Source organism: Glandiceps talaboti, chromosome 13 (assembly GCF_964340395.1).
Source record: "Glandiceps talaboti chromosome 13, keGlaTala1.1, whole genome shotgun sequence".
Lineage (NCBI taxonomy): Eukaryota > Metazoa > Hemichordata > Enteropneusta > Spengelidae > Glandiceps > Glandiceps talaboti.
Window position 1 is genome coordinate 23869186 of NC_135561.1, and position 27940 is coordinate 23897125.

General features: G+C 38.1%; 1 protein-coding gene across 1 annotated transcript; it reads left to right on the top strand.

The window, feature by feature from the left end:
- The first annotated feature begins 925 nt into the window (after positions 1-925).
- Positions 926-27809, top strand: LOC144444768 (death effector domain-containing protein-like). The gene is made up of 3 exons (XM_078134299.1): positions 926-1223; positions 14829-15065; positions 27445-27809. Exons 1-3 carry the CDS (start codon positions 926-928, stop codon positions 27807-27809), a joined length of 900 nt encoding a protein of 299 aa, XP_077990425.1.
- Positions 27810-27940: the final 131 nt, after the last annotated feature.

A 27940-nucleotide genomic window follows, 5' to 3' on the forward strand; every position in this document is an offset into this window, starting at 1 on the left:
CAAATCCATTGTTTCACGTGTATAAAGCTTTTTAGATAGGGACCCTATGAGAAGTATGATTGTCTGTTCATGGACATGCAAAATATTCATGGTTTAGTAACCAAACGTTCTAGGATATCTCTTAGATTGAGTGAACTATTACCATTATAGATTAATTCAGCTAATTATAAAGTACAATATTAGAAGTAGGTGGAGGGTCTATGGTTAATATAATTGTTAACCTGGGGGTTTCAGTAAGTTTCAAAGTAGGGAGATAACTTGAAACAGTATGGGGGAAGTGCACGCAACGCGCGTGCGCGCCTGCTATAAAAGCGCAGGGGGAGACTTAAGAATGGACAAGGCGTCTTTATTTAGTCAATAAAGAAAAGAAAGAATTACATACAGCCTCAGTCTTTTAGTGGTCTGAGATACAGCTGAGAGCAAAGTAGCCAGGGAAAGAAAAAAATAGTTTTAAAACTCAATGAGTGAATTGATCAATATCACACACAAAATAAGTTATATTGCACCACAAAAATTGATCATTCAATCGATCAATCATTCAACCAAATAATAAATCAATCAATCAATAAATCAATCAATCAATCAATCAATCAATCAATCAATCAATCAATCAATCAATCAATCAATCAATCAATCAATCAATCAATCAATCAATCAATCAACCAACCAACCAACCAATCAATCAATCAATCAATCAATCAATCAATCAATCAATCAATCAATCAATCAATCAATCAATCAATCAATCAATCAATCAATCAATCAATCAATTACATGCTCGCTGCCCCCTATGGTTGAACCAAAGACTCTCACCAACGTTGCGTTGGTACATGGTGGAGGGTCTACGAGAACCCATTGAACACGCTGTGAACGACGCCGATCAGACTGAGACTGCGCAGTGAAAGAGGAAGCACGATTAACTAAGATGGCGGACAGTTGTTCTGCCGATAGTATACAGAAGGGAATGTGTTCCCTTCATGAAATGTTTCGAATTATAGCCGATCAGCTTACTCAGAGAGACCTAGAAATATTCCGTGCTTTTTATCCAAGGGCTCTTAGTGATACAGAGAAAGCCAAAATTCTAGACGGTTACAATTTATTCCTGGCTTTGGAAAAGAAGGGTATGTGTGACGCATCGAACTTCAACCACATTTTGGAATTGGTGAGAATCACTTCAAGACACGATTTAATTCCATATCTAACTCTGCGAAGGAGAAAAACAGGTAACATATTTACCAAATATATACATGCACTAAGAAACCATGGCAATATATAGCAATTTAGTATGCACTGAGCAAATTGCAGTTGTTACATCGATATAGTGGCGTAACGTTTAGAACTTCGATTGTTGCCAATGTTGGATTGTTTTTGGACCGGTCGACCTAGCTGCAATAATTGTAGCGTTTGATGTGATTTTGAGGGCTTTTTCGTCTGTTTCTGTGCCCTTTTTTGTTCCGATGTTTAACCCGAATCAAACGCTACAATTCCTCTAATCACATCAAACGCTACAGTTATTGCAGCTACGGTCGACCATGTACACAATGATGTTGATTTGTTCCATTTATTAAAAAAAATTAAAGAAACATTTTCACATAACAGTCGGCAATCTAGTCTGTATTCAGACGCAGATTATATTCTGTCGTATCCCTAAACAACCTTCTGAAACATGTTTTATTTAAATACTAATTGTGTGCAAATACATAACCTATTAAAGTATAACCTACAATCTAATAGTCAGCATGTACAATGCACATCCTCAAACGCCCCCTAGTGGTTAACCAGGCATCCAGGTTAGACGTGATCTCATGATTAACAAAAAAATTACATAATCATCGTGGACAGCATAGGGGCATGTAATATTTCAGAGATTGTTGTTTTCCAGGTCTACAGACTAAATATAACAACCTTTTGACTACACATTCCTACCTGTAAGGAGAAAAGAGGGGGGGGGGGGGGCATTGAGTCACAATCCTGTATAATCTCTCTGTACGTCTTGCTGTTTTGAATAATCAGCTCGTTGCCGATTGACTGTTCAAAACTATGCCTATGTAAAGAAAACTCCTGGAAACAATCAGTAATATGGGCCACCAAAAGTGAAATCAATTCCAGCATACATAGATAGACAGTTTAACACTATTATAATGCAGTTGTATTGGAAATCGTACAAGTAGACTCACCAGGAAGCTGTCAAGAACTTTTGGCGATCCATGGTTCCGGTTTAGTGAGGGACGTGCTTCTGATTTTGAAATGCAGCAGTCGTCTGACATTTTTAGCCAACACCTCTTTCTCAGCCAATCAGCAGTGAACGTTTGACAGTTACATCACTTGATTTGCCTTTGACATGCAGAGGATTAAATACAACACTCGCTAGTTGTTAAAGGTCCATTTTTCTCGTTACAAAAGCATTTTTTGCCCCAATGATATCGTATAACTTTATTTGGCACCTATTCTTCATGCAGGTATGTTTTTGTTGAACAAATGTGCATGTTCTGTTCATATTTGAAAGGTTAATGAAAGATGTCCCTGATGTCCACCCTCCTTTAATATTTCTACTAGTATAGAGATTGATACATTTGTAGCAACAGGATTCGTACAATATTTCCTAAAAAAACGACAATCTAAGCAATAATACTTGCCCCTGTGCCGAGGTATGTAATTCACATGTCCCGATACGCCTTCTTGAAGTTTCCCATTGGTATTCTAATAGCTAGTATATTTATTCGAGATGAAATATGTTTACGTTGTTGTTAAATGCACTGTTCAAAAGGCGACGCGAGTACGAATATGCCGTCCTTGGCCCGGGGATGCCATCAAAACGTCACGACGGTATCGTAATGCTTCTTGTCGGCAAATAATAAAAAATCAGATAAATAAAAGTCAATGAATGTGAAACACGCGACATTACAAGTGTTTATATATAACTAGTCGAGCCGTTTTGATTTATTTTGCCATAATATGGGGATATAATATTTTAGCATTTATACCCACAGACACTGCCAATTAGTGAGAAAGTGTGAGTAAATATCGGTAAATGTTGGTTAATAAGACATGTAGAGTGTAGTTTTTGTTTACTGATGTCTGTTACAACCACTAGCAATGTATTTTTTCACAATGCTGTTGAGTTTTATTCACCTAGTGACTACGCTCGTCATAGTCTTAGTGCTAACGTGTACCCCTTATGACGTCATAAAATCCCGTGGTCTAGGTGGGACCGGAAATACCCGAAAACTCTCGAAGTAAATCCGAAGGGAAGTGACTGAAAAGGGGTCATTTTAAGGTGTTTGCAGACGCTTTTGAAAAGTTTTAAAACCAGAATGTATTTCACAAACATGTCGTCTAGCAAATTAGCGATAGTGAATGTGAGCATTTTGAATCACCTTTAAGATAAAGTCGAAAACGATGTCCTGTGTGAACCAGTACCATTGCACGGCGACGCGGCAGCTATGCTTTCTCCGTGTTTGTTATGGCTAGAGTCGCAGCCTGATTGTGAACCTACCCAGTTATTGCTCCGTAGTTTACACAGAAAAGCAGCAGACAGCCGTGCAATGAAATAGAAACCCCTGACTTTGTTTTTCTGAACTTTTTTTTTTTTTCTCATTGAGTGGCTAAATTGCAGACACATCGTTTTATACACATTGATACAATTTGATTACATTTACATGTTAGTGAACACTGTTTATAGATGCAACCATGACAACAATGCGTTCTTATCAGCTGTCCACCACGTCGTCATCTTTCTTGTAAATACGTTTTTTGATTTCTTCTACACATATTCAATTCGTTTTCCTATTAATATTCAACTCTTTATTTAGTTTTAGTATTAAATAAGTACAATTCATTAAAAAGGTTTCTATGTAGTACGGTACGTTTCATTTGTCTGAGAGTGCATGTAACATGTGTAAGTGTGATATGCAGCGTACGTGTACGTTCATTCTGTATGAGTGCGACCTTTTGACCCCGCCCGTCCCATCTCGATGCAGATCGCATATCCGAACTGACCGCATATCCGAACTAAATGCATGTCCCCGTAAGCGTTCAGATAATCGACGTCACTCGTATTTCAGACTTACGAGTTCGTTACGTCACCCGTATATATACATTCAGACGTCACTCGTACTTGAGACTTGCAAGCTCGTAACTCTGCCCGTACTTGGTCAGTTTTGGGCCAATTACTTACATGCTGCGCCTAACAGTTATTGACGTGCAATCATGGATGTGAAGTGACTTTTAAATATCCATGGATAGTCTTAACCTTATCCCTGAAGTGAACTGAACATTCTTTACTGAGGGCTATAAACCATGTATACGTGAGTTATGTCAATGAACGATGAAATGCATGTTTTATAAACACTGAGGCAAATGAATAAACATTCAAAAAATGTATGTAGATATGCCTAGCTACAAGACCACGCTCATAGCAACAGCCAAATGATCACGTATATTGCATATGTTCTTTCTGACGGCCTAATCAAAATGTGGTCATAGCCACTCTTATCATCACACTTAAAATGGTAGTCATAACGTTGTAGGTATCTAGAGACTTCCATTAACATGTCTAACTTAAAAGGTATACTCCTAATCCACAAATTAAGATATCGCATATCAATACACATTCTGGGTTTTGTCGGCTCTACCGTAGTAGGCCAATCTGATTAAAATCTGATGTGGTGAAAGCGGCTAGATGTCCTTATTTACCTCTATTCATCGTGTTGTGACGTTTGTTTTGTTCGGAGTGATCGCCCCCTTCCCACATCTGAACCGGTGTGATCTACAATCCCATTGAACGTGGACAATATTGTAAGGATTTCTCAACCAATCGGCACGTTTCTTTCAAAATCATTTAGAGATACAGTTGCCACCACCGACGCATTGGGTCGCTTAATGCCAAGTTAAAGTTATCATGTTTAGTCTAACAGGCAGGGGGATTCTTGTCATATACACGGTGAAGCCTTTAGTAGGCACCCAGCCGGGCCGTAATCACTCTTTTTATCATCATGTGTATTTGATCTTGAGGCAGACTTTCGACTTCAAGGAAATGGCACCATGTGTGTATGAGCGAGTCAACTACTTATTTTATTATACATGGTTTTTATACATTTTATTTTATTATACAAACGTAATTCCTTGAGGGGGGGTAAGATTGTCATTTTTCGCGTGCGTCGAAATCACTACAGGGATATTTAATTCATATTAAGATTGAATCAAAAGAGGCAATGCTATTTTGCTACTCTTGAAAATGACAGTCAGAAACTTTGCCGACATACACGGAGTGAGATGCATGTTGTTCTAAAATAACCGTATGGCCAAGTAACCCAGCTGGCCTGGGAGTGATGTACAACTAATGAATGACAAAAACAACCACTTGAATGCTGAGAAAACATGATTTTATTATTCACCCACACCTAAACAGAAGTTCCTGAATTCAAGAGACTGTTTTTTTGTTTGTTCGGTCATCACAACTATAAATGATGGTACGTGACGAACGCACGTGTCAACCAATTTCGTGCAACTAGGATCGATACTAGTAAGCGTACAACCCAAGCAAGTCATTACTGACATTACCTCATTTACTTGTATGACAACTCTCGGTTTTTAAAACGTCCTATATAGCTTTACGTTTTAGGATTACCTAATGCCAAATTCTAGACTAGACGGGTAGCTGTTTAGACACGTTGCGATTCATAGTACACAAATATAAATACGGCACTCCACTACGTATACGTACATGTAGGTAACGTCATGTGATCTTGTCTGTCAACGAAAGTTAATGAAGGCACAGTAGGTACGTGCACATGATCAGAGCCGATCGTTCAATCGTAGTCGCAACTTTTAAAGGACGTACCTTCATGATAATTGATTTGAATAGACTATGTGGGGAGGACGTTGCCAAAATCCACCTACACGAAGGTTCTAAGTTAGGCCATGTTGGTGTATAACGTGAAACTAATACGAATGTAAATCTGGAAATTACCGATGAGATGTCACATGTTTGACGTGACGTGAAGTGACCTCTAAACTTGGACTAAATTGTCGTAGATAGCGTGGTATTGCGAATGTTTATTTCGGCACTAGCAACAAGTTGCTCGTTCGACTGATGTTGATTCAATCCTTCTATTAACGTTTGAAAAGTTTGGTCGCCTGAAATAATTATTCAGCAATAGTTTAGTAATTCCAAACGGATTTGTAGATGTTTGTAGATGATAGTTGAAACATGCATGTCAAAGGCGTGGTCAACGTGTTCGTCACTGTCGCGGTGCGATGTCACAGTCAAAATCAACTTGTATAAATTACGGAAGGTGCGAATATTTAGACTCGACATAAATAACTTGAAAGCTAAAAAACATGAGAACTGGTAAATACAATTTCTAATTGAAACTATGTTTTGCAGAGACAGTTAAATGTTTTACAATTTGAATTGCAATGTTGCTACCCAGTGAAAATGGTTACTTCATCCGATCTAATCTTTGGAATGGCCTTTAATGGGAAGTGGTACATGGTGTCCTGCTGTTTGCAAACCATCCATTTCAATTTCTCCAGTGTTTGAAGCTGCCATCGTAACGCTCGCCCTGATTGGCTATTCAAGAGCGCGAGATTCAAACAGGATTGAAGATTACACTGGTTCAGATGTGGGAAGGCGGCGATCACTCCGAACAAAACAAACGTCACAACACGATGAATAGAGGTAAATAAGGACATCTAGCTGCTTTCACCACATCGGATTTTAATCAGATTGGTAATAGGCATGACTATATGTGGAGGTGGATCCTTTCCAACAATGCCCTAGACTGATACAGCTCCTGATGAAATTCGATCGACTATAGTTTTTGCTATAAAAGTACCATGCTCCTTGCACGTCACGTTATTATTGAATAGTCTGGGCTGTGGCACCTCGTTGTCATATATTTGGCCTTTAAATCTACCTCTGAAATGAACAAAATAGTCAGATATGCCGCCGCCAGCTTTAAATTCTTTTTAGGTTTCGAGAGAATAAGTGATCAGGAGTTGCAAAACTGTCCCCACAAGCGACCGTTTCAACACTAGGCAGGTCGTTGCTACCCTTATCCTGTCGAGGGGCGCCCCCTATGGTCACCCAGCCGTAATCATGTCGTTTTCTGGCCTTGGCATTAACTGGATATTCTATCTCCCATTGAGGTGGATGAAACTGAAATGTAAATACCAAAAGTACCAATTAACCTTTTGACAAAACAAAAATGATATATATACTAGGGGTGCCCCTAGACAGGACCATGCGAATGGCAGGTTGCTAAAAGCAAAGGGCCTATTTTAGGCCCCCCTGTCAGGGGTGTCGGGGTGTAAAAAGACAAACAAGTCACATGTCCTCTGCATTCGTTTTTTATTCTCAATTGAAATATCAATTCACTTCAGGTTTACATGTTTTCAATATTACAGCATGTTCAGAAAATATGAACAACTTGCTAATTTTCATCGGGTTTGTTATTGCATTCTCTAGCAAAGTGACCTAAGTTTCCACACTTCTAACATCTCATATCTCTTTTTGAGCGTCCCAAATTGAAACCTGCCCTTCTGCCGAATGAGTATGGCCGAAATCTAGTGCTATTACCACCCTGGGTGTTTTTAATGAATTTCGATACTTTAGATGTTATCACTTCCTCTTCCTTGTTCCCTAACAGTAAAACAATTAATCGTCCTGCATCATCACCGAAATCATTTGCTTCAAATTGTGCTAATACCGCTCTAAAGCGGGCCAGCTTAGGGTCGGCTACTCTTGTTGCTCAGTCTACAAGTGTTCTTAAAGCATTCAATATTTGTTGCCGGGATGTAAAGGACGGCATATGAGCAATTTCCAGTAATTTTTGGATGGCTTCTTCCACAGTAACGGACCCAGCCTTTCTCTCCATGTTCTCCCCTTTTTCCATTAGCTGGCATGGTCTCCATAATAGTGCCATTGCATCCACAGCTTATAGTGACTATGAAACCCTTTTCTGTGGAAACTACACACCAACTTCGGATCAATACATTCAACTATTATAGAGCCATTCACGGGTACCTTATAACACTCATTTAGTTTTGTACTTCATTTTCGCCCTTTGTTCATATCCACATGTACCTAAACCTTCATTCTGGAAATTTGCACATCAATACCTACAGAGACTTGAGACTGGTACTCTTTTCCTTTATCAATCCCCTTGACACTCATTTTTATACATACTCGGTGCTCTCCACTGGCACTCGTTCCATAGTCAATACAGCTAGTGCCCTCAAAATTTGGCACTCGTTGTTTCTCAATACCAACGTTGCTCTAAATTGGTACCATTCCGTTTATACATACTTATGCCCCAGTGCCTTACAATTGACACTCGTATCATTCATCAATACCAACGTTGCTCTAAATTGGTACCATTCCGTTTATACATACTTATGCCCCAGTGCCTTACAATTGACACTCGTATCATTCATCAATACCAGTGGTGCTATAAATTGGTACCATTCCGTTTATACATACTTATGCCCCAGTGCCTTATAATTGGCACTCGTATCATTCATCAATACCAACGTTGCTCTAAATTGGTACCATTCCGTTTATACATACTTATGCCCCAGTGCCTTACAATTGACACTCGTATCATTCATCAATACCAGTGGTGCTCTAAATTGGTACCATTCCGTTTATACATACTTATGCCCCAGTGCCTTACAATTGACACTCGTATCATTCATCAATACCAGTGGTGCTCTAAATTGGTACCATTCCGTTTATACATACTTATGCCCCAGTGCCTTACAATTGACACTCGTATCATTCATCAATACCAGTGTTGCTCTAAATTGGTACCATTCCGTTTATACATACTTATGCCCCAGTGCCTTACAATTGGCACTCGTATCATTCATCAATACCAGTGGTGCTCTAAATTGGTACCATTCCGTTTATACATACTTATGCCCCAGTGCCTTACAATTGACACTCGTATCATTCATCAATACCAGTGTTGCTCTAAATTGGTACCATTCCGTTTATACATACTTATGCCCCAGTGCCTTACAATTGACACTCGTATCATTCATCAATACCAGTGTTGCTCTAAATTGGTACCATTCCGTTTATACATACTTATGCCCCAGTGCCTTACAATTGACACTCGTATCATTCATCAATACCAGTGGTGCTCTACAATTGGCTTTTTTTTTTTTTTTTTTTTTTTTTTTTTGGCACTCATTTAGGCAATAATATACCAACGGTGCACCTCCAAGGGTCACTTGTGTCAGAAAATACCAACGGTGCACCTCCAAATGGCACCCGTTTCAATATCAATACCAACGGTGCACCTCCAAATGGCACTCGTTTCAAACATCAACGGTGCACCTCCAAATGGCACACGTTTCAAATATCAATACCAATGGTGCACCTCCAAATGGCACACGTTTCAAATATCAATACCAACGGTGCACCTCCAAATGGCACTCATTTCAAATACCAACAGTGCACCTCCAAATGGCACACGTTTCAAATATCAATACCAACGGTGCACCTCCAAATGGTACTCGTTTCAAATACCAACGGTGCACCTCGGAAAGCACTCGTTTCAAAATACCAACGATGCACTTCCAAATGGCACCCGTTTCAAATACCAACGGTGCACCTCCAAATGACACCCGTTTCAAATACCAACGGTGCACCTCCAAATGACACTCGTATCACATCAATACTTATGGTGCCCTTCAATTGGCAACCATTTCGTCTATTAGTAACTACGATGCTCTCAAATTGGCACTCGGGACATTTATCAATACCAAGGGTGCCCCAGAGTGTTGCTTGTATCTACGTGGGCAGTGCACACCAGTGTATGAATAAGTTAGTAACCCCACCCTATGCACAGGTATTCTGAACTTGTATTATACCTCGTAATGTTATCCTCATTCACACTTCCACGCACACTGCCAACACGTTATGTGTACTCTCTCCCTCTTATCATGATATACATTAGCAGTCCACATATGTCAAACCCTCCTAACTGATGGGAGTAACGCGAGTGTAAAAGGTATGCATATCTGTGTGTGTATGTATACGTTTGTGTGTGCGTCTGAGGGTGGGTGTGCAGGTATTCCATGGTACACACTATTCGCTACGAATGGTTTTCATCCTCTCACCATGTAGTAATAAACCTAAACAACAACTACCACTATTCTGCCTGAACATGCCGTAAAAGCCTGGAATCTACCCGAATTAAAGCAAAAGCATTGTGTAGGAAGCCAACAAGGTGTCCCTAATACCTACAACTAGTGGGCCACACCCATCCGCACATCCTGAAACACCTGGCGAGGTTAGATGTAGGCTACTGAGACTGCTGCCACGTCTAGCACCCCAAAATGCACAAAATTCATGTACGACAAAATGCAAACCAAAATGCGTACTAATGGACCCCTTCTAAAGAAAACGAGGAGATGCATACCTGAGTGCGAGAGTTTGCAGTTTCTACAGCATCCCTTGGTGCAGCTGCCAGGGGTTGTGTTGCACTGCCTGGCCTGGTTGCTACTTGGGCATTAGCTTGACTAGTACTTGGCATTGGGGTGGGCATATGCGCTTTCACAAAACTTTCGCCGGTAGCCGTAACATTCGGTGTGGCTGCTGAAGTGGCTGTACGTGCTGCAGTTTGACGAGTAGCTTCCATTCTCTCAAGCTAGGTTTCTGACCAAGAGATGACACTGTGTCTTTGTTTCATCTGCTTTTATACCTTAATCATTAATATTCATGAGTAATTTGCATATTGCGGATGTATTTCGCTATGTGATGAGGTTTTGAATTTACAGATATTTAAGATTTGCATACATAAAGAAGATTGACAGGTACGTTGATTTCAGAAGAATGTCTTTACATATGCAAATGAGACATAGCTAGTAGGCCTCTGTGCAATCACTGACGTGACATGATCTCTCAGCTGGGTTGTTGTTAGTCTATCAGCTAGACCTCGGATGTTCTTCCGATAGAATACGACACACGCCCGAACATCGCTATCAAGGATGGAACATCCGAGGTCTAGCAAATGTCATCAGGATATAAATAACTGCGAACCGTATTAGCGACAAGCACAAACAGAGGACAATAGCTAATTTTTCATGCATATTCATCTTAAGGAGGGGCTTGTGAAAATAACCACCAATGCGTTAACTAAAATGTGTGAATGACAACGTCTACACACTCACCAAACACAATTACCATAAACTGATAAGACATAGTAATGACATAAATGTGTTTGTCAACACCTGCATGCAGAGATTGAATATATTTAAGTATATATATGCATACATGGCCCAACCCACTAATCTCAATGGAATGTCCGGTCTGAAAATGACATTAGCTAGACTGTTCGGGCAAGCCCTCACTGCGAACTTCGTTCGCTTATAGTATCGAAAGAAAGCCCGAACGTCTAGCAGCAAGACTAGGTTGTTGTACAAAACCAATCAAACTCGATAAATTTGGTTATATAAGCCAATAAAAAGTAAAAAAGACCTCCTTGCATGTAAATCGCCAATTTCAACCCGGACTTATGCATGTTGATTTTGACCCCGGATTTTGACCAGTGCATCAGCTAAAACGTTACAGTACAGCCTACAGCCTTGTACCCAGCGATGTATTAGATGACGGTTTACAAGTATCATGCATGTAAAAAACAGACAAATCTCGAATATCTAACAGTATTGCAGGCTAATTGTTTTAGCCAATCGAAAAATTTAATCGTTATATGATTATTAATAAACCAATTTAATCAACACAGTTGGAGCATCAAAAATGAACCACGCTATCTTTGAGACTTGAGAGTTCTTGTCATATGCGTGACATTGCATCGGCGATTTCCGGGTTTTACAACATGGCCTTAGACTAGCTTTGAACTTTCGCGTTGGTGGATTTTGACAATGTCCTCTTCACATACTATATTATATTATTAGGGTGAAGGTCATATAAATTGTGGCAACTACGGCTTGATCACTTCGCGAACTTTCGACACACCGAGTCACATGTACTGTAGTATTATACGTAGCGTTGTTTATAGCTATGTACGATGACAATGTCTAAATGTAAACGACAAATCCGTCAAAAATTTGGCATCGAGCGATCCTCAAGACTATTAAAGTTATAAAACAGATTTTGAAGGTACAAGTACTTTAAAGAAATTAGGTAATGTCTACTATGACTGAGTATCATAAAACGTCACTCACAGGCTGTCCTAGAGTGGAAGAAAAACTATTGATGTGAGTTCGTCAAGTACCATTATTTATACCGTAGTTTTGTAACACTCCTTACAATTTGTATAAAATTCCCGATGTCGTACAGTGTCGTGATGTGGAAATTTAATTTCAGGGAAAAGGTTCACTTTTTAGTGGGGACTTATGGATTGGGTTCCGACCGTCCGTCCAGAGCCGTTTCTTTGAGATGCCAGGACTGATTTTTTTCAAAATTGGTACAGGGGCAACATACTATGGCATACATATGCACGTCAATTTGTTTCGTGATATGATCCAATATGGCCGTCTAGCAGCCATTTTGTTTGCGAATTTTCCATGTCCAAAGCCATAACTCAGACATGCTTTAACAGATCTCATTCAAAGTTGGTATTAGCACAGTGTTCTATGACATACATGTGCATATCCATTTTCGTCGTGATACAATCCGATATGGCTGCCTGGCAGCCGTTTTGTTGGCGTAGTTTTCATGTCCAAAGACATAACTCAGACATGCTTGAACAGGTTCCCCCCCCCCCCCCCCCCCCCGTACCCGACCCATCCTTTATTGTTGAGTGGTTTATTCCATGACATCATCTTGAAGAGTAGGCATGTTCCATGTCGAACAAGCAGACACAACATATCTAAGTCTGTTTGATTTAGGTTCACAAGTGTTGCTGCGTGATCAGAGTAGTGATATCAAAAACAACCATATGTGGCCAAACAACATTAACCAGGTTTGAAAATGACAACATAAACTGCCAGTTCCTTAAAACCCAATCATAGCAGGGAATATGTCATTTTCAATGACTTTTTTTATTGTGTGTCTTCAATGAAACACCAACAACAATTGCGTACCAATGCCAAATACACGAGCAGGAATATGGCTTGAAATCAGAACGTAGCCCATAATCGAGTCAGACCACTATAGGGAATTCTTTTGGTCTGACGTTAGTGGTCTGAGTCTGAACCCATATGGAGAACGGTATGCATACTAATTAAAAGATTATCTAAAGTCTCCGCCCCATTGACGACTAATTAATGAGGCAACACCTTTATTGCACGAAACAAACATGTGAACTATCTGTTGACTGTGTATCTTCTTTCACCACGTTCCATGACCCTCGATCCCAAAATACCACATTTTCTCCATGTCTGTAGCAAAGGAGTTATACACAACCAAATGGCAATGTTAAACAAAGGGATTGCAAGTCACAGGAAACAGCTTTTGAAGTGTCTGTCAATTTGAGAGGTTTTGTATAGCAGAAAGGGTCTAATTATGCAAATTTGCCATTTTCTCAATGTTATGAAGTTCAAATTTATTTAGCTTGGCGTCAGACCGTCCAAGGTGTCTCAAATTTGTAGACACTACTCAGAGACACTATACCGAAAAAAAATTCCTCCAGATTGTGAAAATTTTGTGGGAACGGAGAGATATTGCATCGACAAGTGTGAGAGACATTAATTTATGCAAAAAATACAAAAATACAACTTTCGATGATTATTACAAGACATTGATAGAAAAACTAAGCAAACCCAGGGAATCTTTTTTAGTTTATGCACTCAAGTTTCATTTACAGTTGAAAAAAATGACTATATTTGACTGTTTGTTAAAGTTAAAAAAATTTATGTGAAAATTGACAAAAAATGCAATTTTTGGGTAAAAATTAGTAATATGCTTGAAAATGTAAAAACTCACCACAGAAACCACAACTTCAAATATAGACTCAACATAATATATGAAACACATAGTGTATTTATCTTGTCTTTATTGTGAAATATTATGATGGAAAAGTGAGCCAACGAACCTGATTAATTATTGAATTCTAATCGAAACGAAAATGGTACCCAGCGAACCATGATCAAACTTACAGAGATCGGGTGGGAAAGCTTCACTTGAAGACAACACATGATGCAATGTAAACACGTACACATGGTGTCAATGTGGGCGAGTCCATTGTTCATGGATAGGTGGGCCATGACAAAGTATTGTCTCGGAACGATCTGTTGTTACGTGTCCACTAAATGTACTCCAAAATCTATGGATTTGAAAGTCGCTGTGTCTATGATTTACTTCCTTTAATAAAAAAGACGGAAGTAAGATTTTCCATGGCTGCGTCCCTTCCATCCCTTCCCTTTAGTTTAATAGTTCAGACGTTGCCTACAAATGTTGTCGAGTACCAACATTTATTTGTTTTACACTCACTATAAAAACTGGAAGCATAATTATTATATTGCGTGATCAGCGTAATGGTCATAACAACGAAAACATCATCTGAACGAAACATTAATGATGCAAATGGTAAGAAAATGGTTAAAACATGAGGTACTCGCCTGAAGGTCATCGAGGTATGCTCTAGTGTTCAATGGTCACATTGGTGTGACGTGAGACCCTTCCAGCCTCCTTTGACTTGAGTGTTCCTGTGAAAAAATATACCCTTAATGTGTTGCTGCATATGAAATATTGCATGAGACATGCTTGTGAATGTTTAGTGGGTTTTTTTAAACCAAAGTTTGGGAACCCTACTAAGAGATAGCAAAATATTATTTTAGAATATTGTGTTTTTAAAAAGATGCTGTTCTACATGCACTTCAAATGTTCTGTATTTTTTGTTACAATGTGATAGTTTGTCCTGACCCAGTGGATAAATACCTGGATGATACATCATGTGTTAGTGAAAGCCAGGATGACAGCAATGATATCTTAGTGAGGAGAAAACCCAACAGCTCTAGGGAAATACCACCACTGTCTGCACAAAGTATGAGTGAAGAACCACCAACAAAACGTAGAAGGAAATCAAGTAAAACAGAAAAAACACAGAAAAATGAAGAAGTGGTGAAAGAAAAGGAAAAATTTACCTGTGGTAAGTTTCAGTATTGGCAGTTAAATAATTAATGGTTTGAGTAACTTGCTTGGAATCTACCCGTTCAAACCTCATTTCTGACGTTTGTTTTTAAATGGCTAAGTCCTTACCCAAGATATGAACCATGATTGTGCCCCAGTCAAGATAAGATAAAACTTTATTGAGTCCCTTTTCGGTAATTGAGTTAAAACAGTAAAATGTACATACAGTGTTGTTATGAATAACATAATCTAAAACAATATGTGTAGCAATTAAAAGAAATATAAATACATTAACAATACAGACCAAAACACATTAAAAAAGATTTGTTAGTTTCTATTAAAAGTTTTGTTAAGGAGTGTGATGGCTTAAGATATAAATGAATTATGATAACGGGTAGTACAAGAAGCTAACTGTCTAAATCTACCACTCCTATCAATTTTCCCGACATTGATTTCCTTTCTCAGTGGGTTTGTTTCATCCCTCATTATGCGCAACACTTTGTCTGCCATTCGCTCGTGAAAAACTTCATCAGCCTTAAGTTGTTTCTTTCCAATGACATTTCCTGCTTTACTGATCCAGTGTTCGATCTAGGATACCAAAAAGGAGGGCCATTGTGGGCCCTTACCTGTGCGAAAAGGGGGCCATTTGAGAAAAAAGATGGTCATCATTGTCCACCATGAAAGAGAATAATCAGGACTCTCAAGATGATGAATATCACTAATTAAATGTTCCACTATGAAAACATGAAAGTTTTACATTGAAAATAAATATTTTAAAGCAGGGACACGCCAAAAGCAAATTTCTTCAGACTTGTTTAACCAGATGACTGATAAGAAGTTGGAAGTATATCATTATGGGGAAGAAGAAGAAAAGTCAGGTGAATATTTTTAATATTTTTATTTCAACTTTGACAACTTTGAACACACTACACTGTTACCTACAGTGTTTTTCTTTTCTTCTTAGTAAGATATGGTAGAGAAGAGCCATGACATATGATTACAGGCAAGTTAAAGTAGCAATGAAGGTTTCTCTCCAGGATGGCCAAAAAAAGTGCCTCAAAATCCTTTTACATATATTTTGTAGACACATCCTTCACCTATGGTAAATGGATTTTTTTTGTTTGCTTCCTTGCAGAGCCGGCAAAACATTCCATTTTCCTCGAAATACAGCCAATGCCATATAGCCAACCATTTCTCCTGAAGAAGAAAACATTCGTTCAAACTCTTTATTATGTGTAAATGACTGTGAAACAAATAAAAGATATATTTTTGGTCAATGATATGTCATGTCCAAAAACGGAAAAAAATGGCACTAAAGCACAAAGCTAGTCTACAATCACTCACATGATGCCCACAGTGACAGATATTATTATTAAAGACTAATGACAACCTGGTACAGACAACATAAGTTTCAAAATTATTTATCAACAGTTTAATTCTCTACCTGATAAAGGTAATGCAAAATTAATTCACATCAAATTCATGACAGGACTAAAAAAAATATTCATAATTACACTGCCACTATAAATAATTGGAAACAGATTGCAAATATTCTATTACAACTGAAACTAAACCGAAAATAAAAACACTACATTGTTTAATTGTACCAAGAAAGCCTCTTCATCGATTTACTACTCTGTGAATTTATCTCTTGGCATTAACTCTACATTACATGCGGCATAACATTTAAAAGGAAATATACCAATATTTAAAATGATCTGTCTCACAGGGAATTGGATATTTGCCATAACATTTGTTTCGGAAAAGTTTTCAAAATGCAAACATCGACTTCTGATTTTCACCAGATTATCAAATACCTAGGCACAAAATTTCTCGTAGTCCATCTAAGCACAACATTTCTCGTACTCTGGATGGACTAACTTTTTTTTATTGTGAATCGATTTGGGAGATAAAAGTGGGACAATGTCGAGTAAACAATGTTTAAATGCCATTGCCGACCTACCTGGAGATGATGAGTCGATGTTGACCCAACGTCTGTCTTCCCTCCCATTTCGTCCTGGCATGCTGATACCTCGACTGTCAGGCTGCATCGGCTGAAACTGTTTCCTCTTCGGTACATGTAAAAAGTCAGAGAGCAACCACTGGCATTTCACCATTGTGGCCCTCAACGCTAGTACTTACTGTGACCGTCCATTTTGAAAATGAAAAGCATGTGATTTGCACATGGCACAAAATTACACGCTACCTGAGATGTAGACTAACCTCAGCCCCAATTACCCGACTACCTTTGCAGTTACATCGTTTATATGCATTTTTATAGATACATGTGAAGTTACAAAGAGGGATGTTTAATTAATTTTCAGTATGAGGTATATTACGACGAGTTTCGAAAAGCTTGTGACCTATCAATGTTGTATAGATAGGGCGTATGCGGACTCCAAATTGTTGCGCCCGAAAAAGCGCACAGACTTTAGAAATAGTGGCATTCAGATTTTTTTAGCGCAAATTGCGCAGTGGCGCGGCCTAGATTGAACACTGCTGATCAATTTATCCAACCTCTTCTTATTTTGTGTAATATTTCCACCCCAGCAAACAATGCTGTAACGTATAACACTACTTATGACAGCTCCATAAAACAACGAAAGTATATCCTGATTAACATTAAAAGACTGCAACTTTCTTAAACAGTACAAAGTAGAGTTAAGCTTCTTGGAAAGAATATCAATATGGTGTTGCCAATTTAGTTTACAGTCTAAGCCAAGCCCCAAATACTGATAATTGTCAACTCTGGCTACCTCAACACCCTTGATCGAGACTAAGCTGGGATCGCCTTTTGTGAAAATCAATTACCATTTCCTTGGTCTTAGCAACATTCAATATTAGGTGGTTTTGGTCACGGTATTCAACAAAGTGATCTATTTTATGAGGGTAGTTGGTGTCATCATCATCATCATCATCATCATCATCATCATCATCTAGTAACCCAGGGGTGAACAAATCCACTGGTCCGAAGTCCGAGACCAGTGATTTTTTGAGGCGGACCACACAAATTTGACCTTGTCTGGTCCGTCGGACCAGTACCTTAAACTGTAAATAACCATGTTAAAAAGTAGGAACAGCAACAGCTGAATGTGAACAAACAAGAAATACGATCGCGATGGAGCTAAAACTACACGCCTTGCATGGCCTTTCGATGGGTCATAAAGTATAATCAGGTGACTTCCGACGTCAAACCAGCAATATATGCTATAGAGGTACAGTGTATTGTTCAAGTGAATAGGAAATTGATGTCTGTTAGAATAGGAGGGACATGAACTTTGACAGTTGAATGGCTGCTGGTGCCTGAATACATCATAGTAGCGGCCTTACATTGTAGTTTATTTCACTGAATCAACAACAATGTGATAATCACAGGATATAACACTCAACACACTTGGCTCATATCATTACTAATAGGGATATACCGGTCTAGGGACACAAAAATTAGGAAGACAAGGATAATAACTTCATTGTATAATAATTCAAATATATCAAATGAAACATTTTATTTGCTATCATTCTGTCAGCATTGATTGTATTATTGTTTTTATTCATAAAGGAGCTTCAAATGATTTATACAAATTATAGTAGAACCGCTTTCATGAAATGAAGTCTTCCAAATGACGCACAAACTTCATGCTGTCCTGCTAAAGTTACCAGAGTTTGTCCACTGAGCAAGTGAATAACTAAGGTTTCATCTTTTTTGCCAACCTCAGTTACTTCCATGATAGCAATCATTGACTGTCATCTTGGTTTTTCCACAGGGGCGTGTAATATTGCATAGATTGTTGTTTTCCAGGTCTACAGACTAAATATAACAACCTTTTGAATATATATTCCTACCTGTATAGGGAAAGAGAGAAGGGAAGACATCGATTGTCGACCCTGTATGAACTCCTCTGTACGTCTAGCTATTTTGAATAACCCGCTCGTTGCCGATTGGCTGCTCGAACTACGCCTACGTAAAAAAGACCCCCTAGCTTACCTGAAGATTAGATGCATAGCTACAGTAAGGAATGACTTCCGCGTTCCAAACAAAAAGGGATTGTTTCATCAAATTTACCGTATTTCGATCCAAAACGTATTCATGGTTTATACAAATCTTTTTGGCGATTTATGGTGGACCGAGTCAGCCTAAATATATTTTCTCTCTCTGGAAACGAAATGTCTACGGAAGCGTATTAGTGCCAAGTTGTAAGGAAAAAAATAAAATTTAAAATCTGGTAATACGAGATTTCAATTCTCGTAATTACGACTTTTTTCTTCAATTTCAAATCCATTATTGATTCATTTTGCCGACATATAATGAAAGAATATTCTTCGCTGTCTTAATGCACTCGATTTTTTTTAAAGAAACGAAAAACGCAATCAAATCATACAAACCGGTTACCGTGTCAAACACTCTATAGTAGCTGCTTAGTACATCAAAATGATAAGATTCGTGTCTGAACAATTCAAAAATTCAAAAATAACAAACAATAAAAAATCATAATTTCATAATTACGACAATCAAAAAGTCGTAATTACGAGAATCGTAAAGTCGTAAATACGAGAATAGAAAAGTCGTAATTACGAGAATCGAAAAGTCGTAATTACGAGAAAAAACTCGTAATTACGTGAATAGTAAACTCAATTAAGAGAAAAAAGTCGTAATTACGAGAATCAAAAAGACATAATTACGAGAAAAAAGTCGTAATTACGAGAATTGAAATCTCGTAATTACGAGATTTTAAATTTTATTTTTTTCCTTACAACTTGGCACTAATACGCTTCCATAAGTGTCAGATTCACAGTCACATGTGAGCTAATATTCCATTCCACCATTTCCAGGATGGTGATATTCTAGTCTAATATGGCTGTCGACAATAAGACCTTCAAATCCCCCTGGAAGCATCAGTACTTCATGGGCAACCAAAAATGAAATTAATTTCAGTATACACAGATTCACAGTTTGACACAGTAAAAATGCATTTGTATTGGAAATCGTATAAGTATACTCAACAGGAAGCTGTCGTAAACTTTTCGAGATCCATGGTTCCGGGTTTAGTGATGGCCGTGCTTCTAATTTTGAAATGTAGCGGTAATCTGACGTCATTAGTCAACGCCTCTTTCTTGGCCAATCAGCAGTGAACATTAGACGGCTATGTCATTTGACCTGCCTTTGACATACAGAGGACTTTATACAGCGCCCGCTCATTGTAAAAGGTCTATTTTTATCGTTACAAAAGCATTTTTGCCCCCCAGTGATAGTGTATAAGTTTACTTGGCACATATTCTTCATGCAGGTATGTTTTTGTTGCAAATGTGCATGTTTTATTCAAATTTGAAAGGTTACGAAGAAAGATGACCCGGAAGATGACCACCCTTCTCATATTTATAGTATACGTAGTACTATAGATCGATACATTTGTAGCAGCAAGATTCGTATGATATTTTCCTAAGAAAACGGAAATCTAAGCAATAATACACGCCCCTGTGGGTTTTTCCAATGACTTACATGGGTTGACGATACCAGTCCCCCTGCATTGCTTTCTGCAATATGCTGGTCATGTACAGTTGACTTGGAATCACAGTTGTGTGCACATGTATGTTGATGCCTGGGTTTGAAGTTTCAAACAAATGTAAACATCCTTTCGTAGTGGCTCATTCCATTTCGGGTGTGTGGATTGCTTGTTAGACACATAACACAAATGCACTCCAAATCTGAGCATTTATACTGCTTATTATCATTTACTTTGTAATAGATAAAACATTACGCGATCAAAAATATACACCACCTGTTTCATTTTCACCTAAACATGTAATTTAGGTGTAACTAAAAATAATGTGCTAAGACCAACCCTGGAGAGAAATGGTATGTGCCAAGGCATTTCCCACCATATTTTATCTGTTACTATATCTGTAAACATAGGAGGTCATTGTCTACACTACCTCTCAAATAAGCTACCATTTCTCAAGTACATTTGCTGTGTGGCTACCCATCTCGTAAATAATTTAGACCCGATCTGAAATGCGAATGGCTGTGAAGTTTTAAATGGACAACACGGACAATGGTCAATCTTTTGAGCTATGGATTTATAGGAAAACAACTGACCAGCATGACACAAAATGAACAGTCTGATTCTAAGGTTACAGATAGTCAACAAAGTATCTTTTTTAGTACTGTAATGTGATATTTGCAAAAGCCTGGAGGACTGGCGAATTTGAATTTAACTGGATACGTCACACGGACCCCCTCTAGTCAGGCAATTTATGTGTTCCTAGTTTTTTTTTCGTGAGAATTTATAGGATCAACTTTGAAGTGGTCAGTTTCTTTGTACAGTTGTGATGGTTTGTTTGCAAATGTCTGGGTTTTCCCAACAAGTTTGACAAAACGTAGTACAACTTTTGTCGTCCTACAGCACTGTTGAACCATGACTAATACTGTTTTCCAATGTTCTTAATTTTTGTCGCATATTTCTGTCAAATTTCTGATCCTTCGTAAGATCCAAGTGAAGTCATTCAAGGTTTTTCGTTTCGTCGATGCCTCAAAAATAACCATTACAAATAGAATAGTACAGTGGGCCCTCGCTAACTCGCGCCTCGGTAAGTCGCGGATTCGGCTAAGTCGCGGGTGTCACCTTGGATCCCCAGGACTGTTACAATATTACGTCCATGCGTCCATCACAATAAATTTCGAATACATACCGTCATGTTCGTGAAGAGATTTATTGAAACTTTGATTTCGTGCGTATCTTTTTTTAAAATGAATATCGCCCATGAACTTGCACTCATAAAAACATGTACAGTACTAGTTTCACCAGCACATTACTGAAGAATGAAGAAAAGCTGACGTGTGACGTGTGTTAATGTGTGGTTATGAATATTTAATGAGCACCTCGCTAAGTCGCGGCCCTCGCTAAGTCGCGGGTTTCTTGATGGACCCGGACACCCGCGAGTTAGCAAGGGTCTACTGTATTGTCAATTGACTGAAACCAAGCATGTCAACTTTATATTTATTATTATAAATTGGATATTGTTCAACTAAAAGTGGTGCACTGTACAACATTTTACCCACAACTCTCTCTGATTTGTAGTGTTGGACATCATCTCCTTGAAGTCAGACAAATCTCACCAGTGGGTTTTGTAAAAACATTTTTTTTCCATTTGGCAAGCGTAGAATTGCCACTGATGAGTTTCTGAATACCCATTTTCATGGTATCAATGATTTATTGTAGAAGGAGTAGCAATTTTAGGAATTTGTCAGCAGATTTTCTTGAAAGACATGCAGAATATTTGCAACGAAACTAAGGAAAATATATGCACCTGTTAGGACTTTGCCAAAGATATAGATTTATTTGAATAGGTATGACAAAAGAAATTTACATACTAAAACTCATCATACACACTGACTACCCAAGTTATTGACACTTTGACATTGAAAAGTGTTTTATTCACAGCACATGCTTAATTTAGTTGTTAGTACATTTTTATTAGCACAACTGAACTGAGGTTCAGTAGTATAGGAGGTCAAAATGATCGCATGACAGGTGTGTGATTTGGGGCAAAAAATGTGATTTTTGGTCAAAAAACTTAAACTCAGAAACTACTGGGCAGATTGGTGCGAAATTTGGTGGGAACATTCTTAAGGGGGTGTAAAGTAAGATTTGTTCATGACATGATGATTCCATCAGTGATATGCAAATTAGGGCTAAAAATGTGTCTTTTTGGTTAAAATCTATAATTCCAAAACTACTGAGCAGATTGGGCTGAAATTTAATGGGAATGCATCTAGGGATGTATGGAAGAAGATATATTAAGCATACAATGATTCCATGAGTGATATGCAAATTAGGTGTAAGAATGTTCATTTTTGGTCAAAAACTTATATCTCAAAAAGTACTTGGTCAGTGAGTCTGAAACTTGGCGATATGTTTCTGAAACTGTTATTCTGCAGATTTTCTTCAAAACATTTTGACAAAATTGGCCCTAGCGACCATGACCACGCCCTTTAGCAACGACCAAATGGCAGTATATTTTGGTCAAATAACAACATCATTTGGTAGGCAAGTGAGTAAACATTCAAAAAATGTATGCAAATACCCTAGCAACCATGACCACGCCCATAGCAACAGCCAAACGGTGGTGTATTTCACAAAGATAACAACAGGGTTTAATAGACAATTGAATAAACATTCAAAAAATATATGGAAATTTGCCTAGCAACAAGACCACGCCCATAGCAACAGCCAAATAATCACGTATATTGCAAAGATAACAGGAATAGAAAGACAAATGAATAAACATTCAAAATATGTATGCAAATACCCTAGTAACCATGACCACGCCCATAGCAACAGCCAAACGGTGGTGTATTTCACAAAGATAACGGGGTTTAATAGACAATTGAATAAACATTCAAAAAATGTATGTAAATTTGCCTAGCAACAAGACCATGCCCATAGCAACAGCCAAATGATCACATATATTGCAAAGACAATATCAGGAGTTCATACACAACTTCCACAAGGGATCACAAAACATACACAAATGTATGCAAATATATCTAACAACATGACCATGCCCATAGCAACAGCCAAATGATAGCATTTATTGTAAAGATACCAACATGGTTGGATAGGCAACTGGATAGTTATTCAGCAAATGAACACCTATTGTTAGCATGGACTAGCGTATGGATAAATATTTTTAAAAACTGTACAGTTGTGCTACAACGCCATTGGTGGTATTTTATAAAATTTAGAACTTTATTTTTGATTCCTAAGCATACTTTTGCTACATATTAATTAAACTTAATTACTATGCTTAAAATGTTGAAAAGTATGGATTATTGAAGAAGTTATTAAATAAGGAACCTCCAAGCATACCAATCAGAGAGAGTTGTGGGTAATTAAAGATATTGTATAGTGTGGTGTACGTCTGAATATACTGATTCATAGGCAAGATTTAATGTTTCACATTAGTGGGACCTTGGACCACTTATTCTTTCAGCAGGACCACTGGATTTTTTAAGGCACTGGTCTGGGCACCACCAGTTCACAAAATGATTTGTTCACCCCTGAGTAACCCAATCATGGCTGAGTCATCAGCAAATATGATTAGAGGGTATGTTTGCATTGAAGATTGCTATGTGAAGGTTGCTATATGATTTTGAAGTTATATTGGGTTGTTGTGCCATTGGTAGTCTAGTTCCTGACAAACCATATTCCAATTTTACACTTATCTTCACACATTACTGTCAGGTCAATCTCATTACTCAAGGCGTTAAATGTGGTTCAACCCCATGGTGGGCTGAGTGGAAACAGCGCATGTCAGTAGTATTCCATCACAAATGGCTCATTAATATTCATTTGGTACAGCTGTTTTGACTATGAATTGTGATATGCAAATTTCCAACAAGGACTCCACCTCCAGTCTGTTTAAACTAAAATCATTTGGGGACGTGACATCATCATGTTTATATGAACACTGTGGTGGGGAATACAGAAATGTGTGCGAGAGTAATTATATTGACTAGACGACAATGTGTGAAGATAACATAGTGTAAAATCTGAATACAGTGTGTCAGGAACTACACTATGCTAGGGGGGGTTATTGTATAGCTCTATGATGATGCTATTCATTGTCGAAGGGACTTAACTGATAAAGGCATAGCCGAATAAATTTTAATGGCATCATCATAGTGATATGCAATAATTACCCAATACCCATTAAGCATCCAGTTTCCAGAAAACATTGTGATAACATTCTCTGAGAGATTATTTTCTACTGTAAAGGTGGAAACATTATTTACACTGCCTGATGTATTTACCAAGTACAACTATCCGTCTTATGACAAAAGGTCAAAGGTCAACCGAAATGAGTTGCATTGGTGTGATTACCAGTAACAAGCACAGGGCTCAAAATTAATGCTGAGTGATTCTGCTCTTGAGTCATGCAGGCCTTTACAATGTAATCAGGTTTCTATACAGTACAGGTCAAGCATAATGGGATATTGTGCATGTACTATGCTTTCATCTTTAAAGCATCATGCAGGCAAAGTTCATGAACAATGCTCTTGGGGATTAGTGTATGTAAACAGCATTCAATTTGCACCTTTGAGGTGTCCACAGAGCATCTCATTAACGGTGCATCAAGTTAACAGCAGCTCATTATAAACATAGCATCTATTGGCATTTAGATAGCAGAGTACATGATTATTACTAAGTCACAAAGCATGTGTGCATAAAGTGCTGTTTATTTTGTATCAGAGATGCAAGCATTGTTCGATGCAGATGCTTTGATGATGCAACAACAACAACAGTGCATCAATGCATAGTTAGCACCTCAATTGTGCAAGAACACAGGTACTCGAATCAATATGTATGATTTTAAAAAAAAATATGTATATAAATAAGAATATTTATATACAGTACATTTTTTTTTCTACACATTGATTTGAGTACCTGTGTGCAAGAATGATCCGTTTGTGATGCGCGCACTCAGGTGATGTTTTATGTGAGCTGCACTGTATAATTCACATGCTGATCAAAAGGTTGATATTTGGAATGGAGATTCCTAATTGAGGGTATCCTTCTCTGATCAGATGCCTGATAAATAACTCGGTTCAGGTAACCCTGTAGTCTAAGGTTGCTACACATCGTTACAATGCTTCTCACTCAAAGGGATAGGATGATGTCACATCACAAGGTTTGTGAATTTCCCATGTGAACACTGGCGAGCACTGTCTTCCATGGCTCCTTCGCCTTTGTGCCAAGTTTAATTGAAATTGGTGTTTGCAAATGGATTGACAGATGCATTGAACCCATTATTGTGGTAACCCCATTTAGGCTCTGCCTTTTGTGAGGCTATTCATTATAGTAAAGTTACACATGATTTATAAGGCTCCTTCCACAATAGCTATTGTGATCATAGCACTATACTCAGTGAATACCCATTATATTTGCTAAAATTGATGGAATGAATGGCATCCATATTTGTTGTAAAATCCAGTATTTGTACAACAACTTAGGAGCCACAGGAACACAATAAATGCATAGAGACTTGGTGTCTTTGCTGAGGTGTGGGAAAAGGTTTAGGAAATCTATTAAAACATTCCAATCATGTACACACACACACACACACACACACAGTCAGACAGACAGATACAGACTGACTCACAAACACAAAGATTAACGTGCAAATATTGATATTTCACTTAGTTTGCATAAATCATTTATGTAACGTAATTTGGCTAAATCATAGCCATCTTCAGCAAATCATGGGCCAGTGAAGAAGACTTGTGTTATGACTGCAATAGGGTGTGCTACTAGTATTTCTGGGCTATCCCTTGTTTCCTGTACTTGTTAAGTAATATATATTGCTACTTAATCTTAGAGTGTTGCTAAAATCATGTGGGGACCGTGATGTGACATCATCATGTTTATATGAACACTGTAGTGGGGAGCACAGAAATCTGTGCGAGAGTAATTACATTGACTAGACGACTGTGTGAAGATAACATAGTGTAAAATCTGAATACAGTGTGTCAGGAACTACACTATGCTAGGGGTGGTTTCGTACGTTTCATCTAAAACAAAGTTGTCACCTCACTCTGTAGCACTGAATACTAATGCGCACTTATAGGAACTGTGAGTGCCGCAGGCAAGAATGACTCTCATCGCTCGCTGTATCTCCCTTTCCATCACTTATTTATGATGTGATGTCATAGAATTGGGCTTTACTCTATCGTATGATTTGCATACAGTTCAGTGTAAGATCACTCAACATTCAACACATATACATGTACACTGCAGTGCAAATTTGACCCCGTAAATGTATTTTTATGGTCATAATCAAGTAATTTACCTTTCCTATCTTTCTTTGTTAAAGCTTCAAAGCGTTTTTTGGACATTTGTAAATGACGTCGTTGGATGAAATCAATACCCAACATGGCCATTGTGATGCCCATAGTATTCGCTTACTAGTCTATGGTGCCATGTATAGTCTACTAGCTACATGTAGCTGTGAGTCGAAGGAGCTCAAATGGCTCCATCACATGGCCTGTTATCATGCATATAATTATTCTTCTCTGAAAGTATTTCAAGTGTGAATATCCAAGTTTCTCCAGTGCGTCTTGATATGTTAACTCGCTTTGTGACTGACGATGCCATGTTGATTTTGATTGACTTTGAGAACTATGACCCCCAATGTCAAACATTCTACAGTAAAAATGTTCTTACTGTTATCGTGTGAGGGCACGGCAAGGAAGGCTGAGTGTTTAGCAGAAATTTACATTACTGTACATTGAAGTAAATTATTTACACTCCGAGTTTATAACTATAGCTACAGTATAATGTAAATTTGAGGCAAATTTGTCATGTACACTAACCTAAAGACATGTTTACTTTTTGTTCCAGATATTCGGTTGAGAGTGCGAGCTGAGTACTGTCAGCATGACAATGCCCTCCAAGGAAATATATTCAGTAATAAAGCAGAGCAAATAGAGCGCCAATTTGAAAAATTTACACAAGCAAGTACAATACTGAAATCGCGTGATCTTGGGTCTATAATTTGTGACATTAAGTTCTCAGAGTTGACGTATCTTGATGCATTCTGGCGGGACTATATCAATGGCTCCCTTCTTGAAGCACTGAAGGGTGTGTTTATAACAGAATCATTAAAACAAGCTGTTGGACATGAAGCCATTAAACTGCTTGTCAATGTGGATGAAGATGACTACGAAGCTGGAAGAATTAAATTACTGAAAAACCTCACCCAGTAAAGTTGTGTTGGGATAGTGGAAAATGTCAATGCTTTGCCCCTTGAGGATATATCCAGTACTGATTATAAAAGAAAACACAGTTGAACACATGTGAATAATGAACATTAACAGTATCTGGATCAAATACCTGC